This window comes from Oncorhynchus clarkii, chromosome 10, assembly GCF_045791955.1.
Source record: "Oncorhynchus clarkii lewisi isolate Uvic-CL-2024 chromosome 10, UVic_Ocla_1.0, whole genome shotgun sequence".
Lineage (NCBI taxonomy): Eukaryota > Metazoa > Chordata > Actinopteri > Salmoniformes > Salmonidae > Oncorhynchus > Oncorhynchus clarkii.
The window spans coordinates 57918453-57938697 of record NC_092156.1 but is presented as its reverse complement, the minus strand read 5'-3'; the positions used below and the strand labels follow the sequence as shown (position 1 = coordinate 57938697).

Here is a 20245-nt window from a genome sequence, read left to right as displayed (position 1 = left end):
GAGGTGTGGTTGTCGTTGGTGCAGCTGTGGTTGTTGAATGTGTGGCTGTGCTTTTTGTAGCGACAGCTGTACTTGTCAAAGCTGCAGCTGTGTATGTCATCAGTGTTTCTGTGGTTGTTTGGTGAACAGCTGTTGTTGTTGAGATGGCTGTAGTTGTTGTGGGTGAATCTGTGATTGCTGTTGGAGCAGTTGTGGTTGTTGTGGCCAGGGCTTCGGTTGTTGTTGCCACATCTTTTGTTGTTTCAGCAACTGTGGTTGTTGTAGGAATAGTTGTTGTTGTTATGGGAGAAGCTGTTGTTTTTGTAGCCACATCTGTGCTTGTTGAAGCCGTAGGTGTAGATGTCATTGGTGTTGTTGTGGGTGTTGTTGTGGTTGTTGTGGGTACGACTTTGGTTGTTGTAGGGGAAGCTGCTATGGTTGTGGGAGCTGCTGTAGCCTTCTTGGGAGAAAAAGTTGTTGTTTTGGGTGTATCTGTGGTTGTTGAGGGGGCAGATGTGGTTATTGTAGGGATGAATTTGGTTGTTGTAGCCACAGCTGTGGTTGCTGTAGGAGAATCTGTGGTTGTTGTGGGAACAGATGTGGTTGTTGTAGGGGAAGCTGTTGTTGGAGCTGCTGCAGTTGTTGTGGGGGACACTGTGGTTGTTGTGGGAGACACTGTGGTTGTTGTGGGTGCATCTATGGGTTTTTTGGGAACAGCTTTTGTTGTTGTTGGGACGGCTGTGATTGTTTGTTGATGGCATGGTTCTGGTCGTTGTTCCCTGTGATGTTGTTGTTCTTGCAGCTGGTGATGTTGTGGGGGCAGCTGTGTTTTTTTTTGTGACTTCTCTTCTCGTCGTATCCGCAGCTGTGGTTGTTGTGGGTGCAGCTTTGTTTTTTCTTGCCTCAGCTCTTCTTTTCGTACCCACAGCGTGGTTGTTGTGGGAGCAGCTGTAGTCGTCATTGTTGCGGCTATGGTTGTTGTGGGAGCAGCTGTTGTTGTTGTGGGCTCAGCTGTGGTTGATTGTGCTGACACAGTTGTCAAGATTGTTGTTGCCGTAAGTACTGTTGATGGAATCGACATTATCATTGTTATTTTCATAGTTGTTTTATCATCCCCAGCACATTTAAGGGGGCATTTGAAGTGTCTGTCCTATATCTGAGAGAAATACGAAAGATCAGGAAAAAATGTCTTTAAAAAAAACAACGTATTTAACCCCTTCTTTTGACACTGAACTACTTCCATACAAACATCCATAACTTGTTTTAACTGCTACCGGGCTTGCCTTCAGTTGAGTCTTGTGAGGATTGGTGGTGTCCTAGAGCAAAACAGTCGACATGTATGTGTTTATGAGAGACTCACCTTTTCATAGAGGGTTCAATAGTTTGTAAACCATTCTGACGCTACAGAGTTTATTTTTTAGAATATTTTTGGAATGTTTTATGCTCTGTAGCTCTGCCACCTTTCACCGCAGATGTGAAAGGCCGATATCAGCGGACGCGGTCGATTGAGACGCAGCCCATCCAAAAATACTTCTCTAGCTTAAAACTTCTTGACGCTACCCATCCCTTAAGCGGGATAATTGTCATCAGCAACCGCTGAATCGCATAGCGCCTCAGTCAAATAATATTACAAAAAATATTCATATTCATGAAATCACAAGTGCAATATTGCAAAACACAGTTTAGCCTTTTGTTAATCCACCTGTCATCTCAGATTTTGAAATTATGCTTTACAGCGAAAGCAACCCAAGCGTTTGTGTAAGTTTATCGATCGCATGACAAAACATTAAATACACTTAGCATCAGGTAGCTTGATCACGAAAATCAGAAAAGCAATCAAATTAATCGTTTACCTTTGATGATCTTCGGATGTTTTCACTCACGAGACTCCCAGTTACACAACAAATGTTCCTTTTGTTCCATAAAAATAATTTTTATATCCAAAATACCTCCGTTTGTTTGGAGTATTATGTTCAGAAATCCACAGGATTTTTTATAATCAATCCTCAGGTTGTTTTTAAAATATATAATCGGTAATATATCAACTGCAAATCTCTTTCACAGTAGGAGAGGGAAAAGCAATACCTCCAAACTCTGTTGCGCGAGCAAAACTCATGTGACCACTTGACGCGATGTTATCGTTCTGGCTCATTTTTCAAAATAAAAGCCTGAAACTATGTCTGAAGACTGTTGACACCTTGAGGAAGCAATAGGAAAAGGAATCTGGTTGATATCCCTTTAAATGGAGCAATGGAAGGCTATGTAACATGGAGTTTTCAAAATAGAAGCCACTTCCTGGTTTGATTTTTATCAGGGGTTCGCCTGCGATATCAGTTCTGTTATACTCACAGACAATATTTTGACAGTTTTGGAAACTTTAGTGTTTTCTATCCTAATCTGTCAATTATATGCATATTCTAGCATCTGGTCCTGAGAAATAGGCCGTTTACTTTGGGAACGTTATTTTTCCAAACATAAAAATAGTGCCCCCTAGCTTCAAGAGTTAATGGGTCTTGAGACAGGAGCCATAGCCATTTATCATTAACCATGCTAATTGCTATTCATCCTAGTTCATGCGCACCTTCTGCTGTTTGAGTCTTTGGTACTGCAATAATTACAAAAAAGTCATTCACAGTTTCACAGTATTGTTCCAACCTCATATTGTGGAAATATATATATAAAACACAGGAAAATCACGTTTTTGATTGCGCTGGAATTTTAACGATTTGATAATCTATATTTTTTTACACTATGTTTTTTGTAAGACATATTCTCATATGAACATCAGGAACTATTTAATCTCACAGAAGTTGAACATGTTCTGCTTTCATTTCTCACCTGTTAGGCAGAGCAGTGTAGCTCTGCATCTCATCTTGATTGTAGCCATATCTCCACCACCTAAGAGAGAAAGATGATATCAAGTTTTCTACATATAAATGTTGGAACTGTAATTTGATATTCTGCCTCGTACAATATATGTACATTTTGGCAAGTGGATATGTTTACACACTCACCCCAATGGTTGTCGATACCCTGAGATATCAAATCTTTCATTCCATAATTCACATACTGTCATAACGGAAATTATTTGCACCATTGATAAAGATGACCCGAAAAGACTGTATAAATAAATAACACAAATACTAAGGCATAGTATTTTTTGAAGATTATATAATAATAATACTACTAATACAATTGCTCAGAGAAAAATATTTTGTTTAAGAAGTAATCCTTTTTTCTCAAAACGTTTCAATACACTAGCACCCTCCCCTTGCGTGAATAACTGCACTGAGCCTTTTTCTAAAATGATTTATGGGATTGGAGAACACATTGGGAGGAATCCATTTTGAAAAGGCTTGGAGACCGAAGGTAAACACCTTGTCCCTCCCCCTGGAATGCTATTCCTTAGAGCAGTGAATCACCTTCTGTGACTGTGTTACTTTACACAATCAAATTATTTCCGATATAAACCCTGGGGCGATGTGTTTGATGTGTTCGATACCATTCCATTGATTCCGTTCCAGCCATTACTATGAGCCCATCCACCCTAATAAAGGAGCCAACTGCCGCTTGTGCCACATTTCATTGGGGAAAAAACAACCTGTGTTTTAACCACAAATAACAACTGTTATTTTGCCTCTCATGCAAGTACAGCACGATTTTATAGTCACATATTTGAGTTTCCAAATCTCAGTTAGTTAGGGGATATTCTAGGGAATATTCCATCTATGTTAGCAAAAACCCTCTGAGAGCCTTTTTAGCATGTCTTGGTGTTAAAGTTAGGAGAACGTTCCCTTAAAATGTCTAGCAGAACTAGAATGTGGTTCAAATGTTCTCTGAATATAATATATCAAAGTTTTAGACACGTTTCATGGGACATTGCAAGAACATTCATGTCCAGTTTTCTGAGGGTTCGGAGAATATTCCACCAACGTCCCACCAAACACACACAGAACAGCGTTGCCATGTTCTCAGACTATACGATATTAACGTTCTAGACACGTTTTTAATTTTTTTAATTTACCCCCTTTTTCTCCCCAATTTCATAGTATCCAATTATTAGTAGTTACTATCTTGTCTCATCGCTACAACTCCCGTACGGGCTCGGGAGAGATGAAGGTCGAAAGTCATGCGTCCTCCGAAACACAACCCAACCAAGCCGCACTGCTTCTTAACACAGCGCGCATCCAACCCGGAAGCCAGCCGCACCAATGTGTCGGAGGAAACACCGTGCACCTGGCGACCTTGGTTAGCATGCACTGCACCCAGCCCACCACAGGAGTCGATGGTGCGCGATGAGACAAGGATATCCCTAGCGGCCAAACCCTCCCAAACCCGGACGACGCTAGGCCAATTGTGCGTCGCCTCACGGACCTTCCAGTTGCAGCCGGCGCGAACCCAGAGTCGCTGGTGACACAGCTAGTGCTGTGATGCAGTGCCCTAGACCACGGCTCCACCTGGGAGGCCCTATGTTCTAGACACATTATATGAGAACGTTGCAAGAACATTCCTGTGTTCAGTTGTCTGAGGGTTAGGAGAATATTCCATGAACGCCACATCAAACATACACAGAACATGGTTGCCATACTCACAGAAGATAATAACCTTTTAGACACGTTTAATAGGATGCTGCAAGAACAGTGGCGACTTCACGGTATGGGTATGCTTGTCATTGGCTAGGACTAGAGAGTTTGTAGGATAAAAATAAATGGAATACAGCTAAGCACAGGCAAAATCCTAGAGGAAAACCTTGTTCAGTCAGCTTTCCAACAGACACAGGGAGGAAAATTCACCTTTCAGCAGGACAATTACCTAAAACACAAGGCAAAATATACACTAGTGTTTCTTACTAAGACGAAATGTAATGTTCCTGTGCAGCCTAGTTACAGTTTTGACTTAAATGTTCTTGAAAATCTACGGCAAGACTTACATAAATATTGTACATTTCCAATATTGTACATTCCAGGTGTACAGACTTACCCAGAAATACAGATTCTAAGACGTATTGACTCAGGGTTGTCAATACTTATGTCAATGAGTTTTTGTTTTTCCTTTTCAGTAAATTATCAAACATTTCTTAAAAACAGAGTTTTCATTTTGTAATTATGGAGTATTGTGTGTAGATGGGTGTAACACAACAACATGTGGAATAAGTCAAGGGGTATGACTACTTTCTGAAGGCACTGTATAATAAAATCCTATTACCGTCTGATGTACATTATTGAACTGACTTGGTAACCTTCTAACCTTCTGGTATTCTGTCAAATACCTATTTTGATGACAACATCATGAACCGTCTTGATATTTAAGAATGTTTGTTATTTCTCACTCAACTCTTATTTTTGTTTCGCTACATGTGTGTATAAAGTTTGCAGATACATTTTTTGGGGGATAATGATAAATAACTTTATAAAGTAATGCTATAAAATCTAAATCATAAAACAAATCCTAGCATTCTTTTACTAAATTCAGTATCTTGCATGCCCATTTCCACTCACCTGAACTTCTTGAAATAAATAAATGAAGTCCACTTGAAATTGTACTTCCAAAGATTCACAAGGTGATCGTCAACCAGGTATATAGGTCCGAAAGTACAGCTTCTTCTCTATCTATCACCTCACGATTGATAATGCCCGTATGACAGGAGAAGGCAGGTATACTCAATATGAATCTCAGACTGTATTAGCAGCCTTAATATTGCAATTGCTTTTCAACTGGTTGGGTGGCTTCAATGTGTGTTGTTAGGCCCTTTTTATAGATGAGAACATTCCTAAACATTCCTCCACCCCGTAAAATCCATCTACCCTAACCCACTGTCTAAAGACATCATCAGTGCCATCCTCCTATCTTTTGTTTTTGTTAAATTGTCCAATTACATAAGAGGTATTGAAATTATTTGCCCTACCGGTTTTACCTCGAGTCACTGATAATTGCACATGACTTGAAATACAGATATGCATCTGTTGGTCACAGATACCTTTGAAAAAAGGTTAAGGGCGTGGATCAGAAAACCAGTGTCTGGTTTGACCACAATTTGCCTCAGGCAGCGCGACACATCTCATTCGCATAGAGTTGATCAGGCTGTTGATTGTGGCAGGTTGAATTTTGTTCCCACTCCATATTACATGTGTTTTATTTGATGACTTTATTATTTCATTCCAAGTCATCATCTCATCTCTATAGATCTGCTGCGTATGCTGTCTGACAAAATCACTCTTTTACTAGTTCTTCAAAGTAAATAAGGCATGCTTTTATAACTGCTGAATACCAACTAGCAATCACTTAAGTTAGATCGTGTATTTTCAGGTGGAGATACCTCACGAGGCAACTGCTGCCCTTCCCTTTCGGTGTGCTTTCTTCTGTCTCTCATCTCTCACCCTCTCCATGTCTGCCCCACACCAGAGAGAAAGAGGCGAAGCAAGATTCTTGAGCATCTCTTCATTATACCCATCGACTGTACAAGTAGGCACTTAATGGATTATGGTCATTGTAGTTATTTACCACGTTTTCTGTGCTAAACTATTTAGAATATTGGCCTGTTGGAAGCTACAACTCCCTACTGCATCTCACAGTTTGGGCTTGATCTGATTTCGCTCTAGAGAAACTGCACATTGAGCTCACTGAAGAAAAAACGTCTACTAAGTGGAATTGAAATAATTCAACCGACATCAGACAATTCAATTGTTAAAAAACCTGATAAATAACCAACATTTCGATGAATCACTCTGAACTTGGGTGAACAAAATATTGAAAATACAATGGCCCTTAATATTAAGTTATGTGTCCTCAAGGTATGTGTCCTTAAATGTTATTTAGTATAAGAATATCACATCAGCTGGTAGCACTGGCTAAATTAAATGCATCTTATAACTTATTCCATTTCACAGGTATTTTTGGGGCTCATGTATTTTAATATTCATGTAGACTAGGGGCTATATAGATTATTATCTGTCATGTTGTGCTGACACTTGCATTTCTTTACAGCTGAGTTACCCTGGTCGTGTCAGTACACAGTCATTTTTTTATTAAAAACACCATGCAACTTTACCTCGCTACGTCTCCAAAGAGGAGAACAAAGAGAACAGAAGGCCAGTAGATCCCTTAGAACAGCAGCAGCCAGGAGAAACTGGTAGGGAAGTGGATGATTTAGGTGACCCCGACACAGGCTCAAAACAAGTTAAGCTACCCAAGTATCCCCTTGACCGTTTTGGATTGCTAAACTAGAGACACACCAGAAAAGAACCCAGAAACAGCAGCTGAAGAGTGGATGATTGAGATAGACACCAGACAAAACACAGATTCAGCAACTGAAAAGTAGGATATGATGGAGAGAGACACAACACATCGAGGCTCCCGAGTGCAAGAGGGGTCACTACAGTACCTGGTTCGAATCCAGGCTGAATCACATCCAGCCGTGATTAGGAGTCCCATAGGGTGGTGCACAATTGGCCCGGTGTCGTCTGCGTTTGGCCGGGGTAGGCCGACATTCTAAATAAGACTATGTTAGCGGAACTCCGTTCCCAGACAGGTTAACTGACTCAACTCAAGTTAAATGAAGATTAAATAATAAATAAAAACTAAATAAAAACACAGCAATAGAAGAACAGGATTCCAGAAGAACAGGCCACAAGAATAGACGAAGGAGACAGCAACAAAGACGTACCTCGGACAGCAACAGACAAGACACAGAGAAAGTCACAGAAGAAGGCAGATGGAGAGAAAACAGAGGTAGATTGAGCACAGAGTGGACTGTATCACTTCACACTGCTCTAAAGATTCTATGTAGTTTTATTTGCACAAATTATAACAAATGAATTATTAACAGTGACAAAGTAAAACATGTTTTACAAAGAATTTGCAGGTGAGGTGAAAAAATCTTGTGAAATTACTTTTAAAACAATTGCTGACAATTAATTTTGGCGGGATTTAGTTGGTGAGATTGAGATTGAGAAAATACATGTTGTAACCTCCTTGGTGGATATATTTATGGACAGACTGCCATGCTGATTGATGCATTAGATATACCTGTTGGTATATGGAGAGATGAATAGAGAGAGTGCAGTCAGAGATCTAAGGGTTATTGAGTCATTAAATGCTTCTCTATTATGGGTAGCAGAATGTGTCACCTTATCTACTCTCTCACCTGACTCATCAAGCGTGATTATTTTAGGATGGGTCTAAGGACTGAGCACTGGCACCTGTAGTTGTAGATTTTGGATGGGTGATACAAAGTCAGGTACACTGTAATTACAGTGTAGGTAAACATTGTTGTTATTTTACAACTGTGAAATCTACAGAGTGTGCAAATATGTCATCAAGGCAAAGGGTGGCTACTTTGAAGAATCGCTCTTGCACTGAGCAATTTCAAAAATGTTTTGATATGTTTAACACTTTTTTGGTTACTAGATGATTCCATAGGTGTTATTTCAAAGTCTGGATGTCTACACTATTATTCTACAAAGTAGAAAATAGTAAAAAAATAAGAATAAACCTGGAATGAGTATGTGTGTCCAAACTTGACTGGTACTGTATGTGTAATTACATATAACACATATTGGGTAATTAAATATCATAAAACCACACCTGCATGTATTATATAGGAAACTATATCACCTAACTTCTGGTCACAGCTGCCAAAATAAAGGAAACTTTAATAAATTAGGGATAATAAGTATTTCAATTGTGTTGAGATCTGGTGACTAAGACGGCGATGGCATATGATTTACATCGCTTTAATTTTCATACAACCATACAGTGACCACTTTGCCCTGATGATGGGGGCATTTTCATCCTGGAAGAGACCCTTCCCACCAGGATGGAACTGCTTCAGCAGAGGTTGAAGGTGATCACTCAGAATGGATGTGTAGTTATTGGCCCTGTAAGGGGTTGAGTGGACCTAAACTATGCAGGGAAATGCACCACACACCATAACAGAGACACCTGAATCCTTCTCCTGCTTCCAATATACGTTGTGTCCCTCATTTAGTGTTTCCTTGATTTTGTCAGTTACCTGTATCTCTGTTGATAAACTGGGCTAGATTACCCAATAATAGGATACGTGAGTTAAAGTTTATGAAGACAAAAGCCAAATCTGTTACGTAAAGTTCACAAAGCAAATTTAGCTTGTTACTATTACATGACCTACACATCATGATCAAATGCAAATACATTTTAGTTGGCCAAAGGTTTGCTCAACTTGTGATGAAGTCCTCAAAAACAAAAAAATCAGAAGCAGCAAGATTACAATAATGGGAAATGCAACTACAATGCACTTCAACTTTGACATGTTGAAGGCTAACTATAGGGAGAAGCACTGTAATATTAACGTTAACCTCTGGTAGCACCACATTAAAACAGTGCACATGTTGTTTCAGGACGACGGACAGTTACAGAGTCAGCACAAAGTTCAACAGCGCGGTCTCTGCTATTTTAACACCATCAGTTGGACACTGCACCTAGCATCTCAACGAGCACATTCACACTCATCACGATATGCAATGAACCTGTGAAGAATATATACCTACAGTTTGGTCCAGAATAGGTAAATACGGTAGTTATTCCAAATTGCAGCAAAGATGGCAGCAAATATTGGAATATTTGTACCCAAAATAAGATGTTTCATTTAACTAAAGGTATTTGAGTCCATCAAAGGGATGTAAAATGCAAAACAGTTAAACGAAAAATGAAATAGCACTCCAATGACATGTACTGTAGCCTAAACTTTATTTGTAAAACAAACCTTCAGAAAACACAGTTAATTTATGAAATAATTGTTAAGGACATTCCAATTGTTAGCACTGCTCACTGTGAAACCCTAAATCTCGAGTACAGCCTATCGTACAGAATTTAGGAACACCAGAAAAAATGTGTGGATTCAGTGCAAAACTTGAAAAACGTGTGGTTCTCACGGTGAAGTGAAAGGAAGACAGTGTATCGACTTTCTCGCCTGTGTGATACAATGTAGCCTAACAAAATTGTTTGAAAAAGGCACAGATTTGAGTTTTTTGTTAATAGAAGCATTGATTATCTTAAATGTTAACTCCAGGTTGCACATCAAACTATTTAATAGCAAATCAAATGGTCTGCTGTGCCGATAACCAGGGTTACTATTTAACAAGATGGAAATGTGAAAATAAGGGACCTGTGAAAAATATTGAAATAGTGTAGCACCCCAATACCGTGTGATGTACAGGCTATATTTAATTTACTATTTGAATTGTGACCACAAACTAATCTGCATAAATGGGAGGGAAAAGTGTGAGCTGAACCCAATTAAGCAATAAGGCCTGAGGGGGTGTGGTATATGGCCGATATACCACAGCTAAAGGCTGTTCTTATGCATGACGCAACGCTGAGTGCCTGGATACAGCCCTTAGCCGTGGTATATTGGCCATATACCACCAACCCCTAAGGTTCCCTATTGCTTATCCCTATTATTAACTGGTTAGCAACATAATTAGAAAAAATAGATGTTTTGTCATGCCCAAGGTATGCGGTCAGATATACCACGGCTTTCAGACAATCAGCATTCAGGGCTCAAACCACCCAGATTGGAAAAACATTTAGGAAATAAATACGAACCACTGGGTACACACTGGTTTAATAAACTGCATTTCATGTTCAATTCTTATATCCAACTGACTTTGAATGGAATAGATTCCAACCCTAACAATAATGTAGTAGTATTAGCCTTTTATGTAAAACTGCCGTTTCCTATCATTGTCGTGGGCATGTATGCAGTCTGCTAAAGTTACAGTTCAAATCAAATCAAGTGTATTTGTCACATGCTTTGTAGATAACAGGTGTGGACTATGTGAAAAAATATGAAAATGCTTCCTCAATATTGTGACACCTGTCTTTTTTCTCAGTGTGTTCTCCGTGGTGCAAAAATCCATTCTGAGGATCGCTCTTATTCTGGACGTCTCATTTTGCACCACGGCTTTCAGACAATCAGCTTTCAGGGCTCAAACCACCCAGATTGGAAATAAATATGATGATCAATCAATCACATTTATTTACAAAGCCCTTTTTACATAAGCTGATTGTCACGCCCTGTTCTTAGTATTTTGTGTTTTCTTTATTATTTTGGTTAGGCCAGGGTGTGACATGGGTTTATTATGTGGTGTGTTTTGTCTTGGGGTTTTTGTAGGTATTTGGATTGTGGTATAGTGGGGTTGTCTAGAAAAGTTTATGGTGGCCTGGAGTTGTTCTCAATCAGAGGCAGGTGTTTATCATTGTCTCTGATTGGGAACCATATTTAGGCAGCCATATTCTTTGAGTGTTTCGTGGGTGATTGCTCCTGTCTCTGTGTTTGTTTGCGCCAGTATAGGCTGTTAGGGTTTCAAGTTATGTTTATTGTTTTGTATTGTTTGTGTTTATCTTTAATTAAAGATTAATCAAAATAACCACGCTGCATTTTGTTCCTCCTCTCCTTCACCAGAAGAAAACCTTAACACTGATGTCACAAAGTGCTGTACAGAAACCCAGCATAAAACCCCAAACAGCAAGCAATGCAGGTGTAGAAGCATGGTGGCTAGGAAAAACTCCCTGAAAAGGTCAGAACCTAGGCAGAAACATAGAGAGCAACCAGCCTACGAGGTGTGGCCAGTTCTCTTCTAACTGTGCCGGGTGGAGATTATAACAGAACATGGCCAAGACATTCAAATGTTCATGGATGACCAGCGGGGTCAAATAATAATAATCACAGTGGTTGTCGAGGGTGCAACAGGTCAGGACCTCAGGAGTAAATGTCAGTTGGCTTTTCATAGCCGATCATTCAGACTATCTCTACCACTCCTACTGTCTCTAGAGATTTGAAAAGGTCTGGGACAGGTAGCACGTCCGGTGAACAGTTGAAGGTTCCAGAGCCGCAGGCAGAACAGTTGAAACTGGAGCAGCAGAACGACCAGGTAAACTCGGGACAGCAAGGAGTCATCAGACATGGTAGTCCTGAGAAAGAGGGAAACAAAGAAGGTGGAAAATGATAATTCAGGACAGAAGGCTGGGCTGGTCTCAACAAACCAGATTTACCCTGCTCATGGACAATAATTGACTTTCAAATATTTGTGAACTACTGTGTGGTTAATCTGCAATTAAAAAGGTACAACATCTGATATTATATAATTTATTTAGTTAGTTATTTAGACTGAACGAAAAGATGAATGCAACATGCAACAATTTCAAAGATTTTACTGAGTTACAGTTTATATAAGGAAATCAGTTCATTGAAATACATTCATTAGGCCCTAATCTATGGATTTGACATGACTGGGAATACAGATATGCATCTGTTGATCACAGATACCTTAGAAATTGGTAAGGGCGTAGATCAGAGCATCCCAAACAAGCTCAATGGGTTACATGTCCGGTGAGTCTACAGGCCATGGAAGAACTGGGAAATTTTCAGCTTCCAGGAATTGTGTACAAATCCTTGCAAAATGGGGCTGTGCATTATCATGCTGAAACATGAGGTAATGGTGCCGGATGAATGGCATGACAATGGGCCTCAGGATCTCATCACGTATTCTCTGTGCATTCAAATTGCCATTGATAAAATGCAGTCGTGTTTATTGTCCGTAGTTTATGCCTGCCCATACAATAACCCCACTGCCACCCACACAACGACCATACACGTGGTCTGTAGTTGTGAAGCCGGTTGAATGTACTGACAAATTCTCTAAAAAGACATTGGAGGTGGCTTATGGAAGAGAAATGTACATTCAATTATTTGGCAACAGCTCTGGTGGACATTCCTGCAGTCAGCATGCCAATTGCATGCTACCTCAAAATTTGAGAAATTATGTTGTTAGCACAAGGTCCACCTGTGCAATAATCACGCTGTTTGATCAGCTTGCTGATTTGTCACACCTATCAGGTGAGTAGATTATCTTGGTAAAAGAGAAATGCTCACTAACAGGGATATAAACACATTTGTGCACAACATTTGAGAGAAGTATGTTTTTTGTGCATATGGGATATTTTCGGGATCTTTTATTCCAGCTCATGAAACATGGGACCAACACTTGGTATTGGTACCACTAGACATTACATTGATATTTTTGATCAGTGTATTTATTTATTGAGATTCAATCTGTGAAACTGTTGATTTTATCCTAAATGGGAGGGTCTGTTATAGGACCTAAACATTTCCTAATGCCTACGTCACAATACCCTTTGAATCCAACCTACTCTTACGCTGGTTGTCTGGTGAGTATGTCTATAAGTAACTCAAGGTAGTGCTCAGGAATGCATACAATGTTTTCCGGCACACCTTTTATACTAAATAATATAGATCGGGACTCTTCCTTCTTAAGATAAATAGAAACTGGAATAGCCAGTTTTTTGCCATGCCTCAGAAAGTAATAGCAGTGAAATCTGTTCAAATCTCGGTATGAAATCTCAAGCAACAATGATTATTTTGAAACACTTTGTATTTTCATGATAAGCCATTATGCTTATACAGTACATGTTTACCACTACTATAAATACTTAGAAATGTTGTATATATTATTGTAAATGTAACAAGTGAATATGATTTGTAATGTTTACAATGTTTATAAATGTTTGCAAATGTTTAAACATTATCACCGATAATGAAATGTAGTACTTATGCATTAACATTTGTAAAAGTTATTATTGGATTTTATATGGTCGTTTTACATGAATTAAATCACTTTCTGGCTACACCCCTTTTGATTTAAACAAAACCTTTCATAAGTTTGCCCATGGTAGAAGTGGTCACATAGTGACTGTTTCAAAGTTCACCTATTTTACACACCCCACCTTGACATGAGACTTATGTCTTCATTACTGGAAATATTGATTTTGGTTGTTTAATGTCATTTGAAAGCTTACAAACAAAGTCAAACTATTTTATAATTTCTTAAATTGTTGCAGCTAAATGTATCTCAATATTGAATCATATCTGTATAACATTTAATTAAATATATATATATTTTTAATCTAATATAGGATGAAGGCTACAACGTTCAAAGGTGGTTCTCACTATTAGCACAAGCAGTTCGCAGTCTACACAATAGGAAGTGGCAGGGAGGAGGCTGGCTCATAATAACGTCTGGAAAGGATATAATGGAATGTTATCAAACATTCCATTTTTAAGGGATCTGTGTCCAACACATGTATATATGCCCAGTCATGTGAAACCCATAGATTAAGGCCAAATGGAAGCCATGTGTTTGATGTGTTCGACACCATTCAATTGATTCCGTTCCAGCCATTACCGAGATGCATACAAAGCTCTCCCTCGCCCTCCATTTGGCAAATCTGACCATAATTCTACCCTCCTGATTCCTGCGAACAAGCAAAAACTAAAGCAGGAAGTACCAGTGACTCGCTCAATACGGAAGTGGTCAGATGACAGGGATGCTACGCTATAGGACTGTTTTGCTAGCACAGAATGGAATTTGTTCTGGACATCCAATGGTATTGAGTAGTATACCACCTCAGTCATCGCCAACCGTTCACCCACACAACAACCATACACGCGGTCTGTGGTTGTGAAGACGGTTGGATGTACTGACAAATTTTCTAAAAAGACGTTGGAGGGGGCTTATGGTAGAGAAATGTACATTCAATTATTTGGCAACAGCTCTGGTGTCACATTCCTGCAGTCAGCATGCCAACTGTATGCTACCTCAAAACTTGAGAAATTGTGTTGTTTGACAATAAAACATTTTAAAGTGGCCTTTTATTTTCCCTAGCACAAGGTCCACCTGTACAATAATCACACTGTCTAATAATCACACTGCTTGCTGATTTGTCACACCTATCAGGTGAGTAGATTATCTTGGTAAAAGAGAAATGCTCACTAACAGGGATATAAACACATTTGTGCACAACATTTGAGAGAAGTGTGTTTTTTGTGCATATGGGATATTTTCGGGATCTTTTATTCCAGCTCATGAAATATGGGACCAACACTTGGTATTGGTACGACTAGACATTACATTGATATTTTTGATCAGTGTATTTATTTATTGAGATTCAATCTGTGAAACTGTTGATTTTATCCTAAATGTGAGGGTCTGTTATAGGACCTAAACATTTCCTAATGCCTACGTCACAATACCCTTTGAATCCAAACTACCCTTACGCTGGTTGTATGGTGAGTACGTCTATAAGTAAGTCAAGGTAGTACTCAGGAATGCATACAATGTTTTCCGGCACACCTTTTATACTAAATAATCTAGATCGGGACTCTTCCTTCTTCAGATAAATAGAAACTGGAATAGCCAGTTTTTTTGCCATGCCTCAGAAAGTAATAGCAGTGAAATCTATTCAAATCTCAGTATCAAATCTCAAGCGACAATGATTCTTTGGAAACACTTTGTAATTTTCACGATAAGCCATTATGCTTATACAGTACATGTTTACCACTACTATAAATACTTAGAAATGTTGTATATATTATTATAAATGTAATAAGTGGTATGATTTGTAATGTTTACAATGTTTATAAATGTTTGCAAATGTTTAAACATTATCACCGATAATGAAATGTAGTACTTATGCATTAACATTTATAAAAGTTATTATTGGATTTTATATGGTCGTTTTCCTTGAATTAAATCACTTTCTGGCTGCACCCAAATTTGATTTAAACAAAACCTTTCATAAGTTTCCCAATGTAGAAGTGGTCACATAGTGACTTTTTCAAAGTTCACCTATTTTACACACCCCACTTGACTTGAGACTTATGTCTTCATTACTGAAAATATTGATTTTGGTTGTTTAATGTCATTTGAAAGCTTACAAACAAAGTCAAACTATTTTATAATTTCTTGAAAATTGTTGCAGCTAATTGTATCTCAACATTGAATCCTATCTGTGTAACATTTAATTAAGTACCCATTTAAGTAAATATATATATTTTTAATCTAATATAGGATGAAGGCTACAACGTTCAAAGGTGGTTCTCACTATTAGCACAAGCAGTTCACAGTCTACACAATAGGAAGTGGCAGGGAGGAGGCTGGCTCATAATAACGTCTGGAAAGGATATAATGGAATGTTATCAAACATTTCATTTTTAAGGGATCTGTGTCCAACACATATATGCCCAGTCATGTGAAACCCATAGATTAAGGCCACATGGAAGCCATGTGTTTGATGTGTTCGACACCATTAAATTGATTCCGTTCCAGCCATTACCGAGATGCATACAAAGCTCTCCCTCGCCCTCCATTTGGCAAATCTGACCATAATTCTACCCTCCAGATTCCTGCGTACAAGCAAAAACTAAAGCAGGAAGTACCAGTGACTCGCTCAATACGGAAGTGGTCAGATGACAGGAATGCTAAGCTATAGGACTGTTTTTCTAGCACAGAATGGAATTTGTTCTGGACATCCAATGGTATTGAGTAGTATACCACCTCAGTCATCGCCATAATCAAAAAGTGTATCGACGATGTCGTCCCCACAGTGACCGCACGTAAATATCCCAACCAGAAGCCATGGATTGCAGGCAACATCCACACCGGGCTAAAGGCTAGAGCTGCCGGTATCAAGGAGTGGGACACTAATACAGACGCTTATAAGAAATCCCGCAACTCTCTCAGACAAACCATCAAACAGGCAACGCGTCAATTCAGGATTAAGATTGAATCCTACTACACCGGCTTTGACATTCGTCGGATATGGCAAGGCATGTAAACTATTATGGACTACAAAGGGAAACCCAGCCGCAAAACTGCCCAGTGACACGAGCCTACCGAGAGACTGAAAAAAAGCTTCCATCTCAAGGTCATCAGACTTTTAAACAGCCACCACTAACATTGAGAGGCTGCTGCCAAAATACTGACTCAACTCTAGCTCACTTTAATAATGGAAATTGATGCAAATTGATGTAAAAAATGTATCACTAGCCACTTTAAACAATGCCACATAATATAAGGTTTACATACCCTACATTACTCATCTCATATGTATATGTATATACTGTACTCTATATCATCTACTGCATCTTGCCATCTTTATGTAATACTTGTATCACTAGCCACTTTAAATTATGCTACGTTTATGTTTACATACCCTACATTACTCATTTCATATGTATATACTGTACTCGATACCATCTACTGCATCTTGCCTATGCCGTTCTGTGCCATCAATCATTCATATATCTTTATGTACATATTCTTTATCCCTTTACACTTGTGTGTATATGGTCGTAGTTGTGGAATTGTTAGATTAGATTACTCGCTGGTTATTACTGCATTGTCGGAACTAGAAGCACAAGCATTTCACTACACTGGCATTAACATCTGCTAACCATGTGTATGTGACAAATACATTTGATTTGAACACGACAGTCATTGATAAAATGCTGTCGTGTTCATTGTCCGTAGTTTATGCCTGCCCATACAATAACCCCACTGCCACGATGGGGCACTCTGTTCACAACGTTGATATTAGCAAACCGTTCACCCACACAACAACCATACACGTGGTCTGTGGTTGTGAAGACGGTTGGATGTACTGACAAATTGTCTAAAAAGACGTTGGAGGGGGCTTATGGTAGAGAAATGTACATTCAATTATTTGGCAACAGCTCTGGTGTCACATTCCTGCAGTCAGCATGCCAACTGTATGCTACCTCAAAACTTGAGAAATTGTGTTGTTTGACAATAAAACATTTTAAAGTGGCCTTTTATTTTCCCTAGCACAAGGTCCACCTGTACAATGATCACACTGTCTAATAATCACACTGCTTGCTGATTTGTCACACCTATCAGGTGAGTAGATTATCTTGGTAAAAGAGAAATGCTCACTAACAGGGATATAAACACATTTGTGCACAACATTTGAGAGATGTATGTTTTTTGTGCATATAGGATATTTTCGGGATCTTTTATTCCAGCTCATGAAACATGGGACCAACACTTGGTATTGGTACGACTAGACATTACATTGATATTTTTGATCAGTGTATTTATTTATTGAGATTCAATCTGTGAAACTGTTGATTTTATCCTAAATGGGAGGGTCTGTTATAGGACCTAAACATTTCCTAATGCCTACGTCACAATACCCTTTGAATCCAACCTACCCTTACGCTGGTTGTCTGGTGAGTATGTCTATAAGTAACTCAAGGTAGTGCTCAGGAATGCATACAATGTTTTCCGGCACACCTTTTATACTAAATAATATAGATCGGGACTCTTCCTTCTTCAGATAAATAGAAACTGGAATAGCCAGTTTTTTGCCATGCCTCAGAAAGTAATAGCAGTGAAATCTGTTCAAATCTCGGTATGAAATCTCAAGCGACAATGATTATTTTGAAACACTTTGTATTTTCATGATAAGCCATTATGCTTATACAGTACATGTTTACCACTACTATAAATACTTAGAAATGTTGTATATATTATTGTAAATGTAACAAGTGAATATGATTTGTAATGTTTACAATGTTTATAAATGTTTGCAAATGTTTAAACATTATCACCGATAATGAAATGCAGTACTTATGCATTAACATTTGTAAAAGTTATTATTGGATTTTATATGGTCGTTTTACATGAATTAAATAACTTTCTGGCTGCACCCAAATTTGATTTAAACAAAACCTTTCATAAGTTTGCCCATGGTAGAAGTGGTCACATAGTGACTGTTTCAAAGTTCACCTATTTTACACACCCCACCTTGACATGAGACTTATGTCTTCATTACTGGAAATATTGATTTTGGTTGTTTAATGTCATTTGAAAGCTTACAAACAAAGTCAAACTATTTTATAATCTCTTAAATTGTTGCAGCTAAATGTATCTCAACATTGAATCATATCTGTGTAACATTTAATTAAGTACCCATTTAAGTAAATATATATATTTTTAATATAATATATGATGAAGGCTACAACGTTCAAAGGTGGTTCTCACTATTAGCACAAGCAGTTCGCAGTCTACACAATAGGAAGTGGCAGGGAGGAGGCTGGCTCATAATGATATCTGGAAAGGATATAATGGAATGTTATCAAACATTCCATTTTTAAGGGATCTGTGTCCAACACATGTATATCGATATGCCCAGTCATGTGAAACCCATAGATTAAGGCCACATGGAAGCCATTTGTTTGATGTGTTCGACACCATTAAATTGATTCCGTTCCAGCCATTAACGAGATATATACAAAGCTCTCCCTCGCCCTCCATTTGGCAAATCGAACCATAATTCTACCCTCCTGATTCCTGCGAACAAGCAAAAACTAAAGCAGGAAGTACCAGTGACTCGCTCAATACGGAAGTGGTCAGATAACAGGGATGCTACGCTATAGGACTGTTTTGCTAGCACAGACTGGAATTTGTTCCGGTCATCCAATGGTATTGAGTTGTATACCACCTCAGTCATCGGCACAATCAAAAAGTGTATCGACGATGTCAACCCCACAGTGACCGCACGTAAATATCCCAACCAGAAGCCATGGATTGCAGTCAACATCCACACCGAGCTAAATGTTTGTAAACGTGTAAATGTTTACATACCCTACATTAATCATCTCATATGCATATACTGTACTCGATACCATCTACTGCATCTTGCCTATGCCGTTCTGTACCATCACTCATTCATATATCTTTATGTACATATTCTTTATCCCTTTACACTTGTGTGCATAAGGTAGTAGTTGTGTAATTGTTAGACTAGATTACTCGTTGGTTATTACTGCATTTTCGGAAATAGAAGCACAAGCATGTTGCTACACTCGCATTAACATCTGCTGAGTTACAGTTTATATAAGGAAATCAGTTAATTAAAAATACAGTCATTAGGCCCTAATCTATGGATTTGACATGACTGGGAATACAGATATGCATCTATTGATCACAGATACCTTTAAAAAAAAAGGTAAGGGCGTGGATCAGAGCATCCCAAACAAGCTCAATGGGTCACATATCCGGTGAGTATGCAGGCCATGGAAGAACTGGGACATTTTCAGCTTCCAAGCTGCAACACTGAAGCATGCATGAGAGCACCAGATGGTCTGGATAACTGTGTTATAACGCTCTCGGTAGCCGATGCTAGCAGGACCTTTAACCAGGTCAACATTCACAAAGCCACGGGGGATTACCGGGACGTGTACTCAAAGCATGTGCAGACCAACTGGCAAGTGTCTTCCTGTACTCCCTGTTCACCCACGACTGTATGGCCAAACATGAAACCAACACCATCATTAAGTTTTCTGATGACACAATAGTGGTAGGACTGATTACCGAAAACAATCACACAACCTATTGTGAAGAGGTCA

General features: G+C 38.8%; 1 protein-coding gene across 1 annotated transcript; it reads right to left on the bottom strand.

The window, feature by feature from the left end:
- Positions 1-242: 242 nt before the first annotated feature.
- Positions 243-940, bottom strand: LOC139419292 (probable serine/threonine-protein kinase fhkB). The gene is made up of 2 exons (XM_071169241.1): positions 882-940; positions 243-675 (listed from the first exon to the last, which is right to left on the bottom strand). Exons 1-2 carry the CDS (start codon positions 938-940, stop codon positions 243-245), a joined length of 492 nt encoding a protein of 163 aa, XP_071025342.1.
- Between the last annotated feature and the right edge of the window lie 19305 nt (positions 941-20245).

Bases quoted from the DNA above. Each gene is read 5' to 3' on its own strand.
- LOC139419292 (XM_071169241.1), bottom strand. From the start codon at position 940: ATGACGACTACAGCTGCTCCCACAACAACCACGCTGTGGGTACGAAAA. The intron at 676-881 runs GCAAGAAAAAAC...AAAAACCCATAG, and splicing joins GTACGAAAAGAAGAGCTGAG to ATGCACCCACAACAACCACA.